The sequence below is a fragment of the Ranitomeya imitator genome, chromosome 3 (genome assembly GCF_032444005.1).
Source record: "Ranitomeya imitator isolate aRanImi1 chromosome 3, aRanImi1.pri, whole genome shotgun sequence".
Taxonomy (NCBI): Eukaryota; Metazoa; Chordata; class Amphibia; order Anura; family Dendrobatidae; genus Ranitomeya; species Ranitomeya imitator.
This window is the reverse complement of record NC_091284.1, coordinates 188,138,372-188,156,917: the sequence shown is the minus strand read 5'-3', so window position 1 is coordinate 188,156,917 and position 18,546 is coordinate 188,138,372. Positions and strand designations below refer to the sequence as shown.

Sequence of the window (18,546 nt, the reverse complement as noted above, 5' to 3'; positions counted from 1 at the left end):
AGCTCCTTAGCATGTGTCACCAGGAGTGGGTGATAAATGCAGAAGTGGTGCATATGTTTCTGTTATACTTTCCCTCTATTTGTTCCACTCCTGGTTTTGGCTTACAAATGCTGATGTAAAATACTGACCAAATATTGCTATTGTGACGGCAGCCTATGAGCCAAACTAAAAGACCAGCACCTCCCAACAGAATGGATCAGTGAGTAATTTTAATGCACCAGTGATGGCTCTGTGCAGACTCAGTGTCACCCCACACATGGTGGAAAGCAATAAAGGTTACAAAAAATCTGAGGCACCAAAAAATATATAGGGATAAAATGAAACTTATTCCATCCTTAAAATGACATAGCCAAGATGCAAAAATGAGGTAGATAATGCAACGTGTCAGCCATAATAGGCCCTTATCAAGCCAGAAATACAAATTTTAAAAATTCATCCATATGGTGTAGATGACACAATTGGAGCTTTTTATACACCAGAGGAGATAAAAGTATAAAAATGTGAATACTTAATAAAATCAATTACAATATATACATAAACACAAGCTGTACTGAAGAGAGACAATGGAGCTACATTCATAACAAAGTGCCAAATAAGAAGATTCAAGCAAACCACGCTTGGAATTTATGTGAAAAAAACAGACTTATAAATATATTACTACTGTAACTCTGGAAGAAACACTATTGCAAAACCATTTGATAACATCACAGACAGGCAGTAGGGACACTTCTATACATAGCAACTATGACTCTATGGGATATCGCAGCAACAATTGGAATTTTCTGCAGATATCTGGAAAAACTGCACCAAAAAGACTGGAATTCCTTTAAAAAGAGTTCTTCGATATTTGAAAGAGACTCAAAACATAAATTTAAGGATATGTGAAACCGGAGATCTAAAACTCACAGGCTATGTGGATGTAGACGAGGCTGATGACTTAAGTGATCATAAATTGACAAGCGACTATTTGCTCAAGTTTGGAGAAGGTTCAATTTCTTTGTCTAGCAGAAAACACGTGTCTGTAGCCTTATCATCTATGGAAGCAAAGTATGTGTCTGCAGCCGGCACAAGTCAAGAGGCCATTTGGTTAACCCCTTCAAGTCGCAGCCCTTTTTCGTTTTTGCATTTTTGTTTTTCGCTCCCCTCCTTCCCAGAGCCATAATTTATTATGGGCTAGTTTTTTGTGGGACGAGTTGTACTTTTGAACGACATCATTGGTTTTACCATGTCTTGTACTAGAAAGCGGGAAACAAAATTCCAAGTGTGGTGAAATTGCAAAAAAAGTGCAATCCCACACTGGTTTTTTGTTTGGCTTTTTTGCTAGGTTCACTAAATGCTAAAACTGACCTGCCATTGTGGTTCTCCAGGTCAGTACGAGTTCATAGACACCAAACATGTCTAGGTTATTGTTTATCTAAGTGGTAAAAAAAAATTGAAAACTTTACTTAAAAAAAAAATTGCGCCATTTTCCGATACCAGTAGCGTCTCCATTTTTTGGGATCTCGGGTCAGGTGAGGGCTTACTTTTACTTTTGCCATGCTTCAATAGCCTCCATGGGAGGCTAGAAGCTGGCATAGCCTGATCGGCTCTGCTACATAGCAGCGATAATCAGATCGCTCCTATGTAGCTGAATTGCAGGCTTGCTATGAGCACCAACCACAGGGTGGCGCACACAGCAAGCCGGCATCAGTAACCATAGAGGTCTCAAGGAGACCTCTGGTTACTATGCCGACTCATCGCTGACCCCGAATGATGTGAAGGGGGTCGGCGATGCGCTCATTTTCAGCCGCGCGGCCGGAAGTGGTAGTTAAATGCCGCTGTCAGCGTTTGACAGCGGCATTTAACTGGTTAATAGCGGCAGGTGAATCATGATTCCACCTGCCGCTATTGCACGCACATGTCAGCTGTACAAAACAGCTGATATGTCGCGACTTTGATGTGGGATCACCGCCGGAGTACGGGGCATGTCGTGAAGGGGTTAAACCAATTATTAGGCGATTTTGGTAAGCCATCAACTTAACCGATGCTGATTTATGAAAACAACCAAGTATGCATTTAACTTGCATGCAGTAAGAAGATCAATGCGAGAGCCAAAAGTTGATGTTAAATATCATCACTTGCATGATTTGATAGAATGTGGCATAATTGAGTTTGTTTATTGCAAGACTGACCAGATGATAGCTGATGTTACAACAAAGCCACTTCCAAAAGCCAAATTGGAAGAATTCAGAACCATTATGGGACTAACAGGATATGTAGTTATTGAGTGGGGGTGTTGGAATAATGCTTATTATTGTATATATAGCATCAACTACTATTTACTACTGTTTAATAGTGCACGAGTTTCTGTCTCCAGTAGTGGTGTTATGTTGCCAATAATACATTGTTAAAAATAAAAAAATAAACCCAGGAAGTTCCTGCTCACTGTGTGTGTAGCTGAAGCACATTAATTTTACTTTCACTTTGCAAGCTGATAGACAAGATGCTAAGATCCTAAGCTATAAGAAATAATGTTGTAAGCTGTGTTGTCTTTGTCCCTGAATAAATATATATTCACTGCTGTCAACAGTCTGTCATTGTCTAGGGACTGCCAGAGTTAAGGTACCGTCACACTGAACGATATCACTAGCGATCCATGACGTTGCAGCGTCCTGGCTAGCGTTATCGTTGTGTTTGACACGCAGCAGCGATCTGGATCCTGCTGTGCCATCGTTGGTCGGAGCAGAAAGTCCAGAACTTTATTTCGTCGCTGGACTCCCGCAGACATCGCTGAATCGGCGTGTGTGACGCCGATTCTGCGATGTCTTCACTGGTAACCAGGGTAAACATCGGGTTACTAAGAGCAGGGCCACGCTTAGTAACCCGATGTTTACCCTGGTTACCAGCGTAAACGTAAAAAAAAAAAAACACTACATACTTACATTCCGGTGTCTGTCCCCCGGCGCTGTGCTTCTCTGCACTGTGTAAGTGCCGGCCGCAAAGCAGAGCACAGCGGTGACGTCACCGCTGTGCTTTCCGGCTGGCGCTCACAGTCAGTGCAGAGAAGCACAGTACCGGGGGACAAACACTGGAATGTAAGTATGTAGTGTTTGTTTTTTTTACGTTTACGCTGGTAACCAGGGTAAACATCAGGTTACTAAGCGCGGCCCTGCGCTTAGTAACCCGATGGTTACCCTGGTTACCAGGGGACTTCGCATAGTTGGCCGCTGGAGAGCTGTCTGTGTGACAGCTCTCCAGCGACCACACAGCGACGCTGCAGCAATCGGGATCGTTGTCTAGATCGCTGCAGCGTCGCTAAATGTGGCGGTACCTTTAGGCAAGATAATCACTCACCTTTTCCCTGTAGTTAAAGAAACAATGGATGCATCTTTGATGTGCGTGCTCTGTCAGGGCATTTCATTTCATAATACTTTGATATTTGTCAATGAATTATACTCACTTTTGTTTGGAAATCATCCCAAATTGTTGAATTCTCCTTCCTTTGTTTATGATCATCAAAACTTTTTCTGAGTTGTTCTGTAATATAAGGATCTATCTAGAACACAAAATAAGGAGATTGAGCAGATTACTGAGTACCTGAATGCATGGCTGGTGGAAATAATGTAAAGTCAGAGGGTACAATAACGTGTTCTGATTATGGAGCTTTAAAGAGGACCCTTAACCATTTTTTTTCAAATTGATCTGGACACGCACAGTGTTATAGTGGTTACAGAGTCGTATAAAACATGTTTTTCTTTTGTTTTGTTTTTTAAATTTCACCTTTTCTTGCAGAGATGTTATCACTCAAAGTATTGGCACATAATGAGTTAACTCTTTCAAAGTCCAAGTGGGTGTTATCAGTTAGTTTTCACTATGGGCGTGTACATCTTCTGCCTGTGTGAGTTGCCTAGTCATAAGCAGGCAGCAACATTCTTTCAGATATGGTCGATTGGGGAGGGGCAGGACAACTTAGTTTAGCTGTGTCATAATGCAAACCTCTCTATTAGCTCTCCTCCTCTTAACTTCTTCATGATACTCGTCGTACAGGTATGGTGCCGCGGGAAGAGCATTATAGCAAACCGATGTGCATGTACAGCTGGATGATTGCATTGGCTCACTTGCAGAGCCAGTGTGATCATCAACAGGTGTCAGAGTCAGCGATGTCTTATAGCTGACATTCTGCAGTAATGCCCCCAATTGGTGCTAAGGCCGATCACGGGCATTTAACCCCTCCGATGCCACTGTCAATAGTGACATCAGCATCAGTCATCGTGCAGCGGGAGGGAGCTGCCTCTCTTCTCTGATCGACACATGCCAATGGTCTCCATGCCGATGGTCTACATGCCGATGGTCGCCGCAGACCGAAAGATGTCTGTGGGATCACTCAAGTACGGTGGCCTGTATGGTCCTGCCTTAAGCAGGAACTGACACCCCTCCTCATTGTGCGCGATTCACTGATCTAATAACCTGCGATGCCAAAGCATTTCAGAGTATTAGATCAGCAATCAGAGCAGAGAAAGTGATGTGTTCCTTGGAGGGACTTGTTAAAAAAAAGCTTTAAATAATTTAAAAGATAACAAAATAAAGAGCAAAAAAATGAAAAAAATATACCAATAAATACATGTAATAATGTAAAAAAAGCAAGAAAAGTACACATTTTTGGCATCACCAATCTATAAAACTGTCACACTAGATGAACTCTTCAGTCAACACCGTAAAGCTTTTTCATCATATCACCATAGAAAAAGTGGAATAAATCAAGATCAAAAAGTAAAATGTAAATAAAAGTGGAATAGCTGAAAATGTTATCTTGTCCCACCCCCCCAAAAAAATCTGCAATATAGTTCCATCAGCAAAAAAATTAAAAACATATGTAGCTCTCAGAATATAGCAATACAAAAACAATTAATTTCTTATAAAACTATTAAAGTGTAAAAGCAGCAAAACAAAAGAATGTTACATAAATGTATCTCTGTACTCGTACTGACTCGATGAATAAAGCTTTCTTATCACTTTTACCATACGGTGAATGGTATAACAAAAAAATTTCCTGAATTGCTGGTTTTTGTTCATTCTGCCCCCAAAAAATTGGAGCAGAAAGCATTCAAAACATTTTGGGCACATAAAAATGGTACCAAAATATACTTCAACCCATCCTGTAATGCTAGGTTCACATTGCGTTAGTGCAATCCGTTTAGCGCATACGCTAACGGAATGCGCTAACGCAATGTACAAAAAGGGATTGCGTTTAGCGATCCCGCTAGCGCAGATGCCCGATCTGCGCTAGCGAGAACGGACCCAAAAACACTGCAAGCAGCGTTCGAGGTCCATCAGAAAATAACGGGACATCGCTAATGCATGCCAAAAATGGCATACGTTAGCGATGCGTTAGATACATTGCGGTCAATGGGTGCACTAACGGATCCATTACATTGCGCTAGTGGCGCTATGTAACGGATTCCGTTAGTGGACTGCCACTAATGCAATGTGAACCTAGCCTAAAAAATAAGCCCTCACATGACTCTGCTGGCACAAATGTAAAAACATTATAGCTCTCAAAACATGGTGATGCAAAAACTAAAAGCGTCTTCTAGTGTGGGACAGAAGCCAAACATGATAGTAATCATTACTGGTAAGATATATATTATTAATTTGATGCAGTTGTTACAGACAATTGTTTGCTTTTAATTGTTTTTTAGATGGTTCTTAGATTTCATTCATCAAAATATATATTGTTTATTATATGTAGGTTTGTTTATCAATTTATTGAGATCTTTCTTCTCCCCTTTTCTTTAATCTAATTTTTACTTACTGGTTTTGCACCCTGTAATATTTTGTCTGTGCATCTTTATTTTCTCCCTCTGAAAAGAAGGACAACGCTGAGCAGAGGCCATATGGAAACCAGAGTATTGCCACTGCCTGATTAGTGAAATAATTCCTCAGGGGTGTCATCTAAATCACATCATTCGGAGAATTAGATGGAAACCTTAATGTAAGTGCTCAACGTATAGCACAAGATAAATGTGATCCAAAATGTTATGTAAAATATTGCCAATTAACCCCTTCATGACCCAGCCTATTTTGACCTTAATGACCTGGCCGTTTTTTGCAATTCTGACCAGTGTCCCTTTATGAGGTAATAACTCGGGAACGCTTCAACGGATCCTAACGGTTCTGAGTTTGCTTTTTCGTGACATATTGGGCATCATGTTGACGGTAAATTTACGTCAATAATTTTTGCGTTTATTTGTGAAAAAAATGGAAATTTGGCTAAAATTTTGAAAATTTCGCCATTTTCAAATTTTGAATTTTTATTCTGTAAAACCAGAGAGTTATGGACACAAAATAGTTAATAAATAACATTTCCCACATGTCTAATTTACATTAGCACAATTTTGGAAACAAAATTTTTTTTTTGCTAGGAAGTTATAAGGGTTAAAATTTGACCAGCGATTTCTCATTTTTACAACGAAATTTACAAAACCATTTTTTTAAGGGACCATCTCACATTTGAAGTCAGCTTGAGAGGTCTGTATGGCTGAAAATACCCCAAAGTGACACAATTCTAAAAACTGCACCCCTCAAGGTACTCAAAACCACATTCAAGAAGTTTATTAACCCTTCAGGTACTTCACAGCAGCAGAAACATCATGGAAGGATGTTCTAGCAACAATTTTTTTATTTTCCCAAGGGTAAAAAGAGAAACTGGACCCCAAACGTTATTGTACAATTTGTCCTGAGTACGCCGATACCTCATATGTGGGGGGGAAACCACTGTCTGGGCGCACGACAGGGCTCTGAAGGGAAGGAGCGCCATTTGACTTTTTCAATGAAAAATTGGCTCCAATCTTTAGCGGACACCATGTCGCGTTTGGAGAGCTCCCGTGTGCCTAAACATTGGAGCTTCCGCACAAATGACCCCATTTTGGAAACTAGACCCCCCAATGAGCTTATCTAGATGCATAGTGAGCACTTTAAACCCCCAGGTGCTTCACAAATTGATCTGTAAAAATGAAAAAGTACTTTTTTTTCACAGAAAAATTAATTTAGCCTCAATTTGTTCATTTCCACATGGGCAACAGGATAAAATGGATCCTAAAATGTGTTGGACAATTTCTCCTGAGTACACTGATACCTCATATGTGGTCACAAACCACTGTTTGTGCACACGGCAAGGCTCGGAAGGGAAGGAGCGCCATTTGACTTTTGAATTAAAAATTAGCTCCAATCGTTAGCGGACACCATGTCACGTTTGGAGAGCCCCTGTGTGCCTAAACATTGGAGCTCCCCCACATGTGACCCCATTTTCGAAACTAGACCCCCAAAGGAACTTATCTAGATGCATAGTGAGCACTTTGAACCCCCAGGTGCTTCACAAATTGATCCGTAAAGATGAAAAAGTACTTTTTTATCACAGAAAAATTCATTTAGCCTCAATTTGTTCATTTCCACATGGGCAACAGGATAAAATGGATCCTAAAATTTATTGGGCAATTTCTTCTGAGTACAATAATACCTCACATGTGGGGGTAAACCACTGTTTGGGCACACGTCGGGGCTCAGAAGGGAAGCAGTGACTTTTGAAATGCAGACTTTTATGGAATGGTCTGCGGGCGTCATGTTGCGTTTGCAGAGCCCCTGATGTGCCTAAACAGTAGAAACCCCCACAAGTGACCATATTTTGGAAACTAGACCACGCAAGGAACTTATCTAGATATGTGGTGAGCACTTTGAACCCCCAAGTGCTCCAAAGAAGTTTACAACGCAGAGTCGTGAAAATAAAAAATCATTCTTCTTTCCTCAAAAAAGATGTTTTAGCAAGCAATTTTTTATTTTCACAAGGGTAACAGGAGAAATTGGACCCCAATATTTGTTGCCCAGTTTGTCGTGAGTATGCTGATACCCCATATGTGGGGGTAAACCACTGTTTGGGTGCACGTCAGGGCTCGGAAGGGAAGTAGTGACGTTTTGAAATGCAGACTTTGATGGAATGGTCTGCGGGCGTCACATTGCATTTGCAGAGCCCCTGATGTGCCTAAACAGTAGAAACCCCCCATAAGTGACCCCATTTTGGAATCTAGACCCCCCAAGGAACTTATCTAGATGGGTAATGAGCACTTTCAACCCCCAAGTGCTTCACAGAAGTTTATAACGCAGAGCCATGAAAATAAAAAATAATTTTTCTTTCCTCAAAAATTGTTTTAGCAAGCAATTTTTTATTTTTGCAAGAGTAACAGGAGAAATTGGACCCCAATAGTTGTTGCCCAGCTTGTCCTGAGTATGCTGGTACCCCATATGTGGGGGTAAACCACTGTTTGGGTGCACGTCGGGGCTCGGAAGGGAGGGAGCACCATTTGACTTTTTGAACGCAAGATTGGCTGGAATCAATGGTGGCGCAATGTTGCGTTTAGAGACCCCTGATGTGCCTAAACAGTGGAAACCCCTCAATTCTAACACAAATACTAACCCCAACACACCCCTAACCCTAATCCCAACTGTAGCCATAACCCTAATCACAACCCTAACCCCTACACACCCTTAACCACAACCCTAACCCCAAACACACCCGTAAACCTAATCCCAACCCTAACCCTAATCCTAACCCTAATCCCAACCCTAACCCTAATCCCAACCCTAACCACAATTTTAACCCCAACACACCTCTAACCCTATCCATAACCCTAACCCTAATCTTAACCCTATTTCCATCCCTGTTGTGAATTCTGCTTTTGGGCTCCCTCCGGTGGTTGTAGGTGGTAATGCAGTTGTCCCTGGCCTGCAGTCCTGGACGGGTGTATCTACTGATTGCAATTCTGACTGGGGTATTTAGGTTTGCAGGACTCATTAGTCCTGGCCAGTTGTCAATGTTTCTTGGGAAGTGTTGGATCTCTGTCTGGCTTCTCCTGCTTAGCTGCCAATTCAGCAAAGATAAGTGTCTGTTTCTTTTTCTATGTCACACAAGCTGTGTGCTTGTTTTTTGATTGTATTCCTGCTCTGAGTGTAAGAGTCTCTGGAGTTGCAGATATACGTTCCACGTCTTTAGTTAGATGGAGGAATTTTTTGTATAATCTGCTGTGGATATTTTTGGAAGGGTTTTAATACTGACCGCACAGGACTCTGTTCTATCCTTTCCTATTTTAGCCAGAGTGGCCTCTTGTGCTAAATCCTGTTTTCTGCCTGTGTTTGTCTCCCACTCACAGCCACTATTTTTGGGGGGATGCCTATCCTTTGGGGTTCTGCTCTGAGGCAAGGTAGTATTCCTATTTCTATCTATAGGGGTATCTAGTCCTCCAGCTGTGACGAGGTGTCTAGGGTTTGTTAGGTACACCCCACGGCTACTTCTAGTTGCGGTGTTAAGATCAGGATTTGCGGTCAGTATAGTTACCACCTACTCCAGTGAAAGTTTTCATGCTGTGGTTATATCACAGTGATCAAAACATACCTGGAACGAATCTGCTGGCTGGCAGATTCGGCGGGCGCACTGCGCATGTGCCCGCCATTTTGGAAGATGGAGGCACCCAGGGAGAAGGCATACGGACACCGGGAGGCCCGGTAAGTATAAGGGGGGGAGATTGTTGTGAATTCTGCTCTTGGGTTCCCTCCAGTGGTTGTAGGTGGGAATGCAGTTGTCTCTGAGTCACAGACCTGGCCAGGTGTATTGGATGATTACAATTCTGACTGGGATATTTAAGTGGGCAGGATCCTTTAGCCCTTGCCAGTAGTCAATGTTCCTTGTGAAGTGTTGGATCACTTTCTGGCTTTTTCTGCTCGCTGCCTATTTCAGCCAAGATAAGTGTTTGGTTTTTGTATCTGTGGCACACTGCTGTGTGCTTGTTTCAGTTTTATTCCTGCTCTGATTGTAGGATTCACTGGAGTTGCAGATTTACGCTCCTACATCTTTTAGTAAAGATGTAGGAAGTTTTTGTATATTCTGCTGTGGATGTTTTAAAGGGTTTTTATACTGACCGCACAGAACTCTGTCCTATCCTGTCCTATCTAGCTAGAGTGGCCTCCTGTGCTTATCCTGTTTTTCTGCCTGTGTATGTTTTTTCCTCTCCGACTCACTGCCAATATTTGTGGGGGGCTGTCTATCCTTTGGGGATTTTCTCTGAGGCAAGATAGTATTCCTATTTCCATCTTTAGGGGTATTTAGTTCTCCGACTGTGACGAGGTGTCTAGGTGTGTTAGGTACACTCCACGGCTACTTCTAGTTGCGGTGTTAAGTTCACGATTGCGGTCAGGACAGTGGCCACTTTCTCCAGTGAAAGTTCTCATGCAGCTCCTAGGTCACCGGATCATAACATTACTACTGGCCAACAATGAGTTAAATGCATCTCAGAAGAAGGGAAGGAAACTCTTGAGCCATTTTTTTTCTCCAGTCTGTTTTGTCTTCTCCTCCCTCTTTACCTCTGGGTGCCTGAGGAGCCTGGTGCAAGCATGAATGTTCAGGAATTAGCTTCTCATGTAGACCAGTTTGCTGCTAGGGTGCAAGGTATTTCTGATTATATTGTTCAGACTCCTGCTTTAGAACCGAAGATTCCTATTCCTGATTTGTTTTCTGGTGACAGGTCTAAATTTTGGAGTTTTAAAAACAATTGTAAACTGTTTTTTGACCTAAGACCTCGATCCTCTGGTGATTCCATTCAGCAGGTAAAAATCATAATCTCCCCGCTGTGTGACGACCCGCAGGATTGGGCGTTTTCCCTGGAATCTGGGAATCCGGCTTTGCTTAATGTAGACTCCTTTTTTCAGGCTTTAGGACTATTATATGATGAACCTAATTCTGTGGATCAAGCTGAGAAAACCTTGTTGGCCCTGTCTCAGGGTCAAGAGGCGGCAGAATTGTATTGTGAGAAATTCAGAAAATGGTCTGTGTTGACTAAATGGAATAATGATGCTTTGGCGGCAATTTTCAGAAGGGGGCTTTCTGAATCCGTTAAAGATGTTATGGTGGGGTTTCCCACACCTTCTGGTCTGAGTGATTCTATGTCTGCAGAACTGTGCGCGCTGTGGCGTTATCCTCAGAGCAAATTTCGAGCCTATGCAATGTGATAGAATTCTGTCTAGAACGGAACAACAAGGTTTCAGACGTCAAAATAGGTTGTGTCATTATTGTGGTGACGCTTCTCATGTCATTTCTGTCTGCCCTAAGCGGATAAAGAGGATCGCCAGTTCAATTACCATCAGTACTGTACAACCTAGATTTCTGTTATCTGTGTCCTTGATCTGCTCATTGTCGTCATTTTCTGTCATGGCGTTTGTGGATTGAGGCGCCGCCTTGAATTTAATGGATTTTGAGTTTGCCAAGCGTTGTGGTTTTCCCTTGCAGCCTTTCCAGAACCCTATTCCTTTAAGAGGCATTGATGCTACACCCTTGGCTAAAAATAAGCCCCAGTTTTGGACACAGGTGACCATGCGCATGGCGCCAGCCCATCAGGAAGATTGTCGATTCCTGGTGTTGCATAACTTGCATGATGCTATCGTGCTGGGTTTTCCATGGTTGCAGGTACATAATCCTGTGTTGGACTGGAAGTCCATGTCTGTGACTAGTTGGGGTTGTCAGGGGGTTCATAATGATGTTCCTTTGATGTCAATCTCCTCTTCTTCACCTTCTGAAATTCCAGAGTTTTTGTCTGATTTTCAGGATGTATTCGATGAGCCCAAGACCAGTTTCCTTCCACCGCACAGGGACTGCGATTGTGCTATTGACTTGATTCCAGGCTGTAAGTTTCCTAAGGGTCGACTTTTTAATCTATCTGTGCCTGAACATACCGCCATGCGGAGCTATATTAAGGAGTCTTTGGAGAAAGGGCATATTCGGCCATCTTCTTCACCGTTGGGAGCGGGGTTCTTTTTTGTTGCTAAAAAGGATGGTTCCTTGAGACCCTGTATAGATTATCGCCTCTTGAATAAAATCACGGTCAAGTTTCAGTACCTTTTACCTTTGCTTTCTGATTTGTTTGCTAGGATTAAGGGAGCTAGTTGGTTTACGAAGATTGACCTTCGGGGGCATATAATCTTGTTCGTATTAAGCAGGGTGATGAATGGAAAACTGCGTTTAATACGCCTGAAGGCCATTTTGAATGTCTTGTGATGCCATTCGGACTCTCTAATGCTCCATCTGTTTTTCAGTCCTTCATGCATGATATCTTCTGGACTTATCTTGATAAATTCTTGATTGTATATTTGGACGATAATTTGTTTTTTCCCGATTATTGGGAGTCTCATGTGCAACAGGTCAGGATGGTATTTCAGATCCTTCGTGACAATGCCCTGTTTGTGAAAGGGTCTAAGTGTCTCTTTGGGGTGCAGAAAGTTTCTTTTTTGGGCTTTATTTTTTCTCCCTCGTCTATAGAGATGGATCCGGTTAAGGTTCAGGCCATTCATGATTGGATTCAGCCCACATCCGTGAAGAGCCTTCAGAAATTTTTGGGTTTTGCAAATTTTTATTGCCGTTTCATTGCTAATTTTTCCAGCGTGGTTAAACCCTTGACCGATTTGACGAAGAAAGGCGCTGATGTGCCAAATTGGTCCTCTGCGGCTGTCTCTGCCTTTCAGGGGCATAAACATTGATTTACTTCTGCTCCAGTGTTGCGCCAACCGGATGTTTCTCTTCCGTTTCAGGTTGAGGTTGACACTTCTGAGATTAGGGCAGGGGCCTTTTTGTCTCAGAGGGATTCTGTTGGTTCCTTAATGAAACTGTGTGCCTTCTTTTCCCGTGAGTTTTCGCCTGCTGAACGCAATTATGATGTCGGCAATCAGGAGTTGTTGGCTATGAAGTGGGCGATTGAGGAGTGGCGACATTGGCTTGAGGGAGCTAAGCACCGTGTTGTGGTCTTGACCGATCATAAGAATTTGATTTACCTCGAGTCTGCTAAACGGTTGAATCCTAGACAGGCTCGATGGTACTTGTTTTTTTCCCGTTTTGATTTCGTGGTCTCGTACCTTCCGGGTTCTAAGAACATTAAGGCTGATGCCCTCTCTAGGAGTTTTTCGCCTGATTCTCCTGAGGTCTTAGAACCGGTCAGTATTCTGAAAGAAGGGGTGGTCCTTTCTGCCATTTCCCCTGATTTACGACGGGTTCTTCAGGAATTTCAGGCTGACAAACCTGACTGCTGTCCTGTGGGGAAACTGTTTGTTCCTGACAGATGGACTAGTAGAGTGATTTCTGAGGTTCACTGTTCCGTGTTGGCTGGTCATCCTGGCATTTTTGGTACCAGAGACTTGGTTGGTAGGTCCTTTTGGTGGCCTTCTTTGTCGCGTGATGTGTGTTCTTTTGTGCAGTCCTGTGGGACTTGTGCGCAGGCCAAGCCTTGTTGTTCCCGTGCTAGTGGGTTGCTTTTGCCATTCCGGGTCCCTGAGAGGTCCTGGACGCATATTTCTATGGATTTTATTTCCGATCTTCCGGTTTCCCAGAGGATGTCGGTTATCTGGGTTGTTTGTGACCGGTTCTCTAAGATGGTTCATTTGGTGCCTTTGCCTAAATTGCCTTCCTCTTCGGATTTGGTTCCGTTGTTTTTTCAGCATGTGGTTCATTTGCATGGTATTCTGGAGAATATTGTGTCCGACAGAGGTTCCCAGTTTGTTTCTAGATTTTGGCGGGTCTTTTGTGCTAGGCTGGGCATTGATTTGTCTTTTTTTTCTGCGTTTCATCCTCAGACAAATGGTCAGACCGAGCGAACTAATCAGACTTTGGAGACTTATTTGAGATGCTTTGTGTCTGCTGATCAGGATGATTGGGTGGCTTTCTTGCCATTGGCCGAGTTTGCCCTTAATAATCGGGCTAGTTCGGCTACTTTGGTTTCGCCTTTCTTTTGTAATTTTGGTTTTCATCCTCGTTTTTCTTCTGGGCAGGTTGAGCCTTCTGACTGTCCTGGTGTGGATTCTGTGGTTGACAGGTTGTAGCAGATTTGGGCTCATGTGGTGGACAATTTGGTGTTGTCTCAAGAGGAGGCTCAACGTTTTGCTAACCGTCGTCGGTGTGTTGGTTCCCCGCTTCGGGTTGGGGATCTGGTCTGGTTGTCTTCCCGTCATGTTCCTATGAAGGTTTCTTCTCCTAAGTTTAAGCCTCGGTTTATTGGTCCTCATAGGATTTCTGAGATTATTAATCCGGTGTCTTTTTGACTGGCGTTTCCGGCCTCTTTTGCTATCCATAATGTCTTCCATAGATCTTTATTGCGGAAATATGTGGAGCCCGTTGTTCCCTCTGTTGATCCTCCGGCCCTTGTGTTGGTTGATGGGGAGTTGGAATATGTTGTTGAGAAGATTTTGGATTCACGTTTTTCGAGGCGGAAGCTTCAGTACCTTGTCAAATGGAAGGGTTATGGCGAGGAAGATAATTCTTGGGTTTTTGCCTCTGATATCCATGCCGTTGATTTGGTTCGTGCCTTTCATCTGGCTCATCCTGATCGGCCTGGGGGCTCTGGTGAGGGTTCGGTGACCCCTCCTCAAGGGGGGTACTGTTTTGATTTCTGCTTTTGGGCTCCCTCCGGTGGTTGTAGGTGGTAATGCAGTTGTCTCTGGGCTGCAGTCCTGGACAGGTGTATCTGCTGATTGCAGTTCTGACTGGAGTATTTAGGTTTGCAGGACTCATTAGTCCTTGCCAGTTGTCAATGTTTCTTGGGAAGTGTTAGATCCCTTTCTGGCTTCTCCTGCTTAGCTGCCAATTCAGCAAAGATAAGTTTCTGTTTCTTTTTCTGTGGCACACAGGCTATGTGCTTGTTTTTTGATTGTATTCCTGCACTGAGTTTAGTAGTCTCTGGAGTTGCAGATATACGTTCCACGTCATTAGTTAGATGGAGGAATTTTTGTATAATCTGCTGTGGATATTTTTGGAAGGGTTTTAATACTGACCGCACAGAACTCTGTCCTATCCTTTCCTATTTTAGCTAGAGCGGCCTCTTGTGCTAAATCCTGTTTTCTGACTGTGTGTGTCTTTCCTCTCCTACTCACAGCCAAAATTTGTGGGGGGCTGCCTATCCTTTGGGGTTCTGCTCTGAGGCAAGATAGTATTCCTATTTCCATCTTTCGGGTTATTTAGTCCTCCGGCTGTGACGAGGTGTCTAGGGCTTGTTAGGTACACCCCACGGCTACTTCTATTTGCGGTGTTAAGATCAGGATTTGCAGTCAGTATAGTTACCACCTACTCCAGTGAAAGTTTTCATGCTGCTCCAAGGTCACCGGATCATAACACATAGGTTGTATTGGCACTGACTTTCATGACGCCTATGTGGCATCAAAGGTCGGGAAGGGGTTAAAGCTTCAACTCATTTTACGAAAAAAAGCAAGTCCCTCCCAGGTCTGTCATCTGTCAAAAGAAACATAGATGACTTCCACGTTACTGGTAAGGCCGGTATCACACATCAGTGGCTCCGGTACGTGAGGTGACAGTTTCCTCACGTACCGGAGACACTGACTCACATAGACACATTAAATTCAATGTGTCTCTCCACATGTCAGCGTGTTTTCACGGACCGTGTGTCAGTGTGCAAAACACGGAGACATGTCAGTGTTCGTGGGAGCGCACGGATCACACGGACCCATTAAAGTCAATGGGTCCGTGTAAAACACGTACCGCACATGGATGTTGTCCGTGTGCGGTCCGTGTGCCGTGCAGGAGACAGCGCTGCAGTAAGCGTTGTCCCCCCCAGCGTGATGCTGAAGCTTCATTCATTTCTTCTCTCCAGCAGCATCGCTGGAGAGAAGATATGAAAAATCTTTTTTTGTTTTTGGTGTTTAAAATAAAGATCCCTGCCCCCAATCCCCTCCCACCCCCTGTGCGCCCACCCGCTGTTAATAAAATACTCACCTAGCTCCCTGGCTGCTTCCTCTCCGCGCCGCAGCTTCTCCTGTATGAGCGGTCACGTGGTGCCGCCCATTACAGTGATGAATATGCGGCTCCACCTCCCATAGGGGTGGAGCCGCATATTCATCACTGTAATGGGCGGTACCACGTGACCTCTCATACATATTTTGCTCCTATAATTCCGTTGAAATGTTATTTAGGCATAAAAATTCAAAGTTTAAAAATGTCTAAATTTTCATTTTTTTCTCAAATTTACAAGATTTTCATAAATAAACACAAATCATAGTAACCTAAATTTATGGATAACGTAACATACAATATGCCATGAGAAAACAGTCTCAGAATCATTGCGGTACTCTGAAGCGTTCCTAAGTTATTAGCACATAAAGTGATACTAGTCAGAATTGTAAAATTTGGCCATGTCAGGAAGGTGAAAACATGCTTTATGTTGTAATTGTTAATACACTGTCAGCTCTGCTATATTGCTCTGATTCTGGCATGTAGTTCATTAATCAGGAAGTTTAGCTTGATCTGTGCTATAGATCCCAATGTCATAAGCTGATAATACACCTTCCCAACTTTTGTGTAAGGCCTGTTTCACACGTCAGTGTCTCCGGTACATGAGGTGACAGTTTCCTCACGTACCGGAGACACTGACACACGTAGACACATAAAAATCAATGCATCTGTGCAGATGTCATTGATTTTTTGCGGACCGTGTCTCCGTGTGCCAAACACGGAGACATGTCAATGTTCGTGGGAGCGCACGTATTACATTAAAGTCAATGCGTCTGTGTAAAACACGTACCGCACACGGACGTTGACCGTGTGCAGTCCGTGTGCTGTGCAGGAGACAGCGCTACATTAAGCGCTGTCCCCCCCACTGGTGCTGAAGCCACGATTCATATCTTCCCTGCAGCAGCATTTGCTGCATTGCTGCAGAGAAGATATGAATAATAGTGTTTAAAATAAAGATCTATGTGCCCCCCCGCCCTCCCACCCCCTGTGCGCCCCCCCCCCCCCCCACCCGGCGTTCTGAAAATACTCACCAAGCTTCCTCGTTGGCTGTCGCTGCTTCCTAGTCTGGTCGCATCTTCTCCTGTATGCGGTCACGTGGGGCCGCTCATTTACAGTAATGAATATGCGCCTCCACCTCCCATAGGGGTGGAGCCGCATATTCATTATTGTAATCGGCAGTCCCACGTGACCGCATACAGGAGAAGATGCGGCCAGAACAGGAAGCAGCGACAGCCAACGAGGGAGCTTGGTGAGTATTTTTAGAACAGCGGGGGGGCGCACAGGGGGTGGGAGGGCGGGGGGAACATAGATCTTTATTTTAAACACTATTATTCATATCTTCTCTGCAGCAAACGCTGCTGCAGGGAAGATATGAATCGCGGCTTCAGCAACAGATGCTAATACGTGTGGTACCCAGCACGGTGCACGTGGTACACAGTGGGCACACGGGCGGCACACGTGTGCCGCACGTGTGCCACAGAAACGTAGGGGCACACGGACACGGATGATTCCGGTACCGATTTTTTCCGGTACTGGAATTATCTGGACGTGTGAAACCGGCCTAAGAGAAAGTGGGATAGAAAATTTTAGGCTATGCCCACACTCATTTACTATTTCAATCTCAACTGGCCACTATGATAAAAATTTAGAAAGTCATGGCCAATCCCTTAAGGTTGTGTTCACACAACTGCTAAACCTTTTTGTTGTCCTTTCCATTATAGGAGCAGGACAATGGAAAAACAGCAGGGTACGGATTTGTTTTGGAATACACAGTAAAGCTCATCTGTCTCCACTGACTATTATGAGCTCTGTCAACTTTCTGTCCAAGTGTCCATCATATTTCAAGCCTAAATTATTATTCCTATCCACACTCAGGCTGTCTCCTCAGTGTTCCTCTCTTCCCTCAGGCCATCTCCTTAGCACTCCTGTCTTCTCTCAGGCCATCTCCTCAGTGCTTCTGTCTGTAAGCAAGCAATCTCCTCATCAATCTCAGCACTCCTTTCTGCCCTTGAGTCATTTCCTCATCACTCTATTTTGCTCTCAGGATGTCTCCCTTGGGTTCCTATCTGCTTTCAGACTGTTTCCTCAGCTTTCCTTTCTAGTATCAGGCTGTGTACCATAACCAGTGCCAGACAGGGGTGCCAAGGGCCCACAAGTAGCCAACTCCAGGGCCCCACTTTCAACTACATGCAAATTAACATTTTCTTCAATCACAAATTTATATAACAATGAACTAGGTGATTGTTAAATGAATAAGAGGCCGCCTTTATCTGTACATAGTGATTCAAGTACCGTATATCATGCTAAGTAATGCTCATATAAGAGAGTGATGGCCCACCGGAGGATTCTCCTGTTCTCCTGTTGGCCAGTCAAAGCCTGCATAAGGCCGGGATCACACATGCGAGAAACACGTCCGTGTCTCTCATGTGAAACCCAAGCTCTGGTGCCGGCACTGTGGAGCGGAGCGTGCGGCCACATAGGAACACATGGAGCTACACATGGAGCTGCACACTCCGCTCCCAAGTGCCGGCGCCAGAGCTTGGGTTTCACATGCGAGACACAGACGTGTTTCTCACATGTGTGATCCCGGCCTAAGACTGTCTCTTCAGTACTCCTCTCTGCCCTTGGGCAGTCTCCTCAACGTTGCTTTCTGCTGTTTGTTCAGCATTACTCTCTGCTCTCAAGCTATCTCCTCAGATTATTATTGTGTGGATACATATTAGGCTGCCGTCACACTAGCAGTA

General features: G+C 43.9%; 1 protein-coding gene across 1 annotated transcript in view; it reads right to left on the bottom strand.

Annotated features, from left to right (window-relative positions):
- CD53 (CD53 molecule) overlaps window positions 1–18,546 on the bottom strand; it is an 80,726-nt gene that overhangs the window by 9,259 nt on the left and 52,921 nt on the right. Inside the window, exon 5 of the mRNA XM_069761707.1 lies at window positions 3,440–3,535. Coding sequence (XP_069617808.1) covers window positions 3,440–3,535 — 96 coding nt within the window. The remainder of the gene's footprint in view (window positions 1–3,439; window positions 3,536–18,546) is intronic.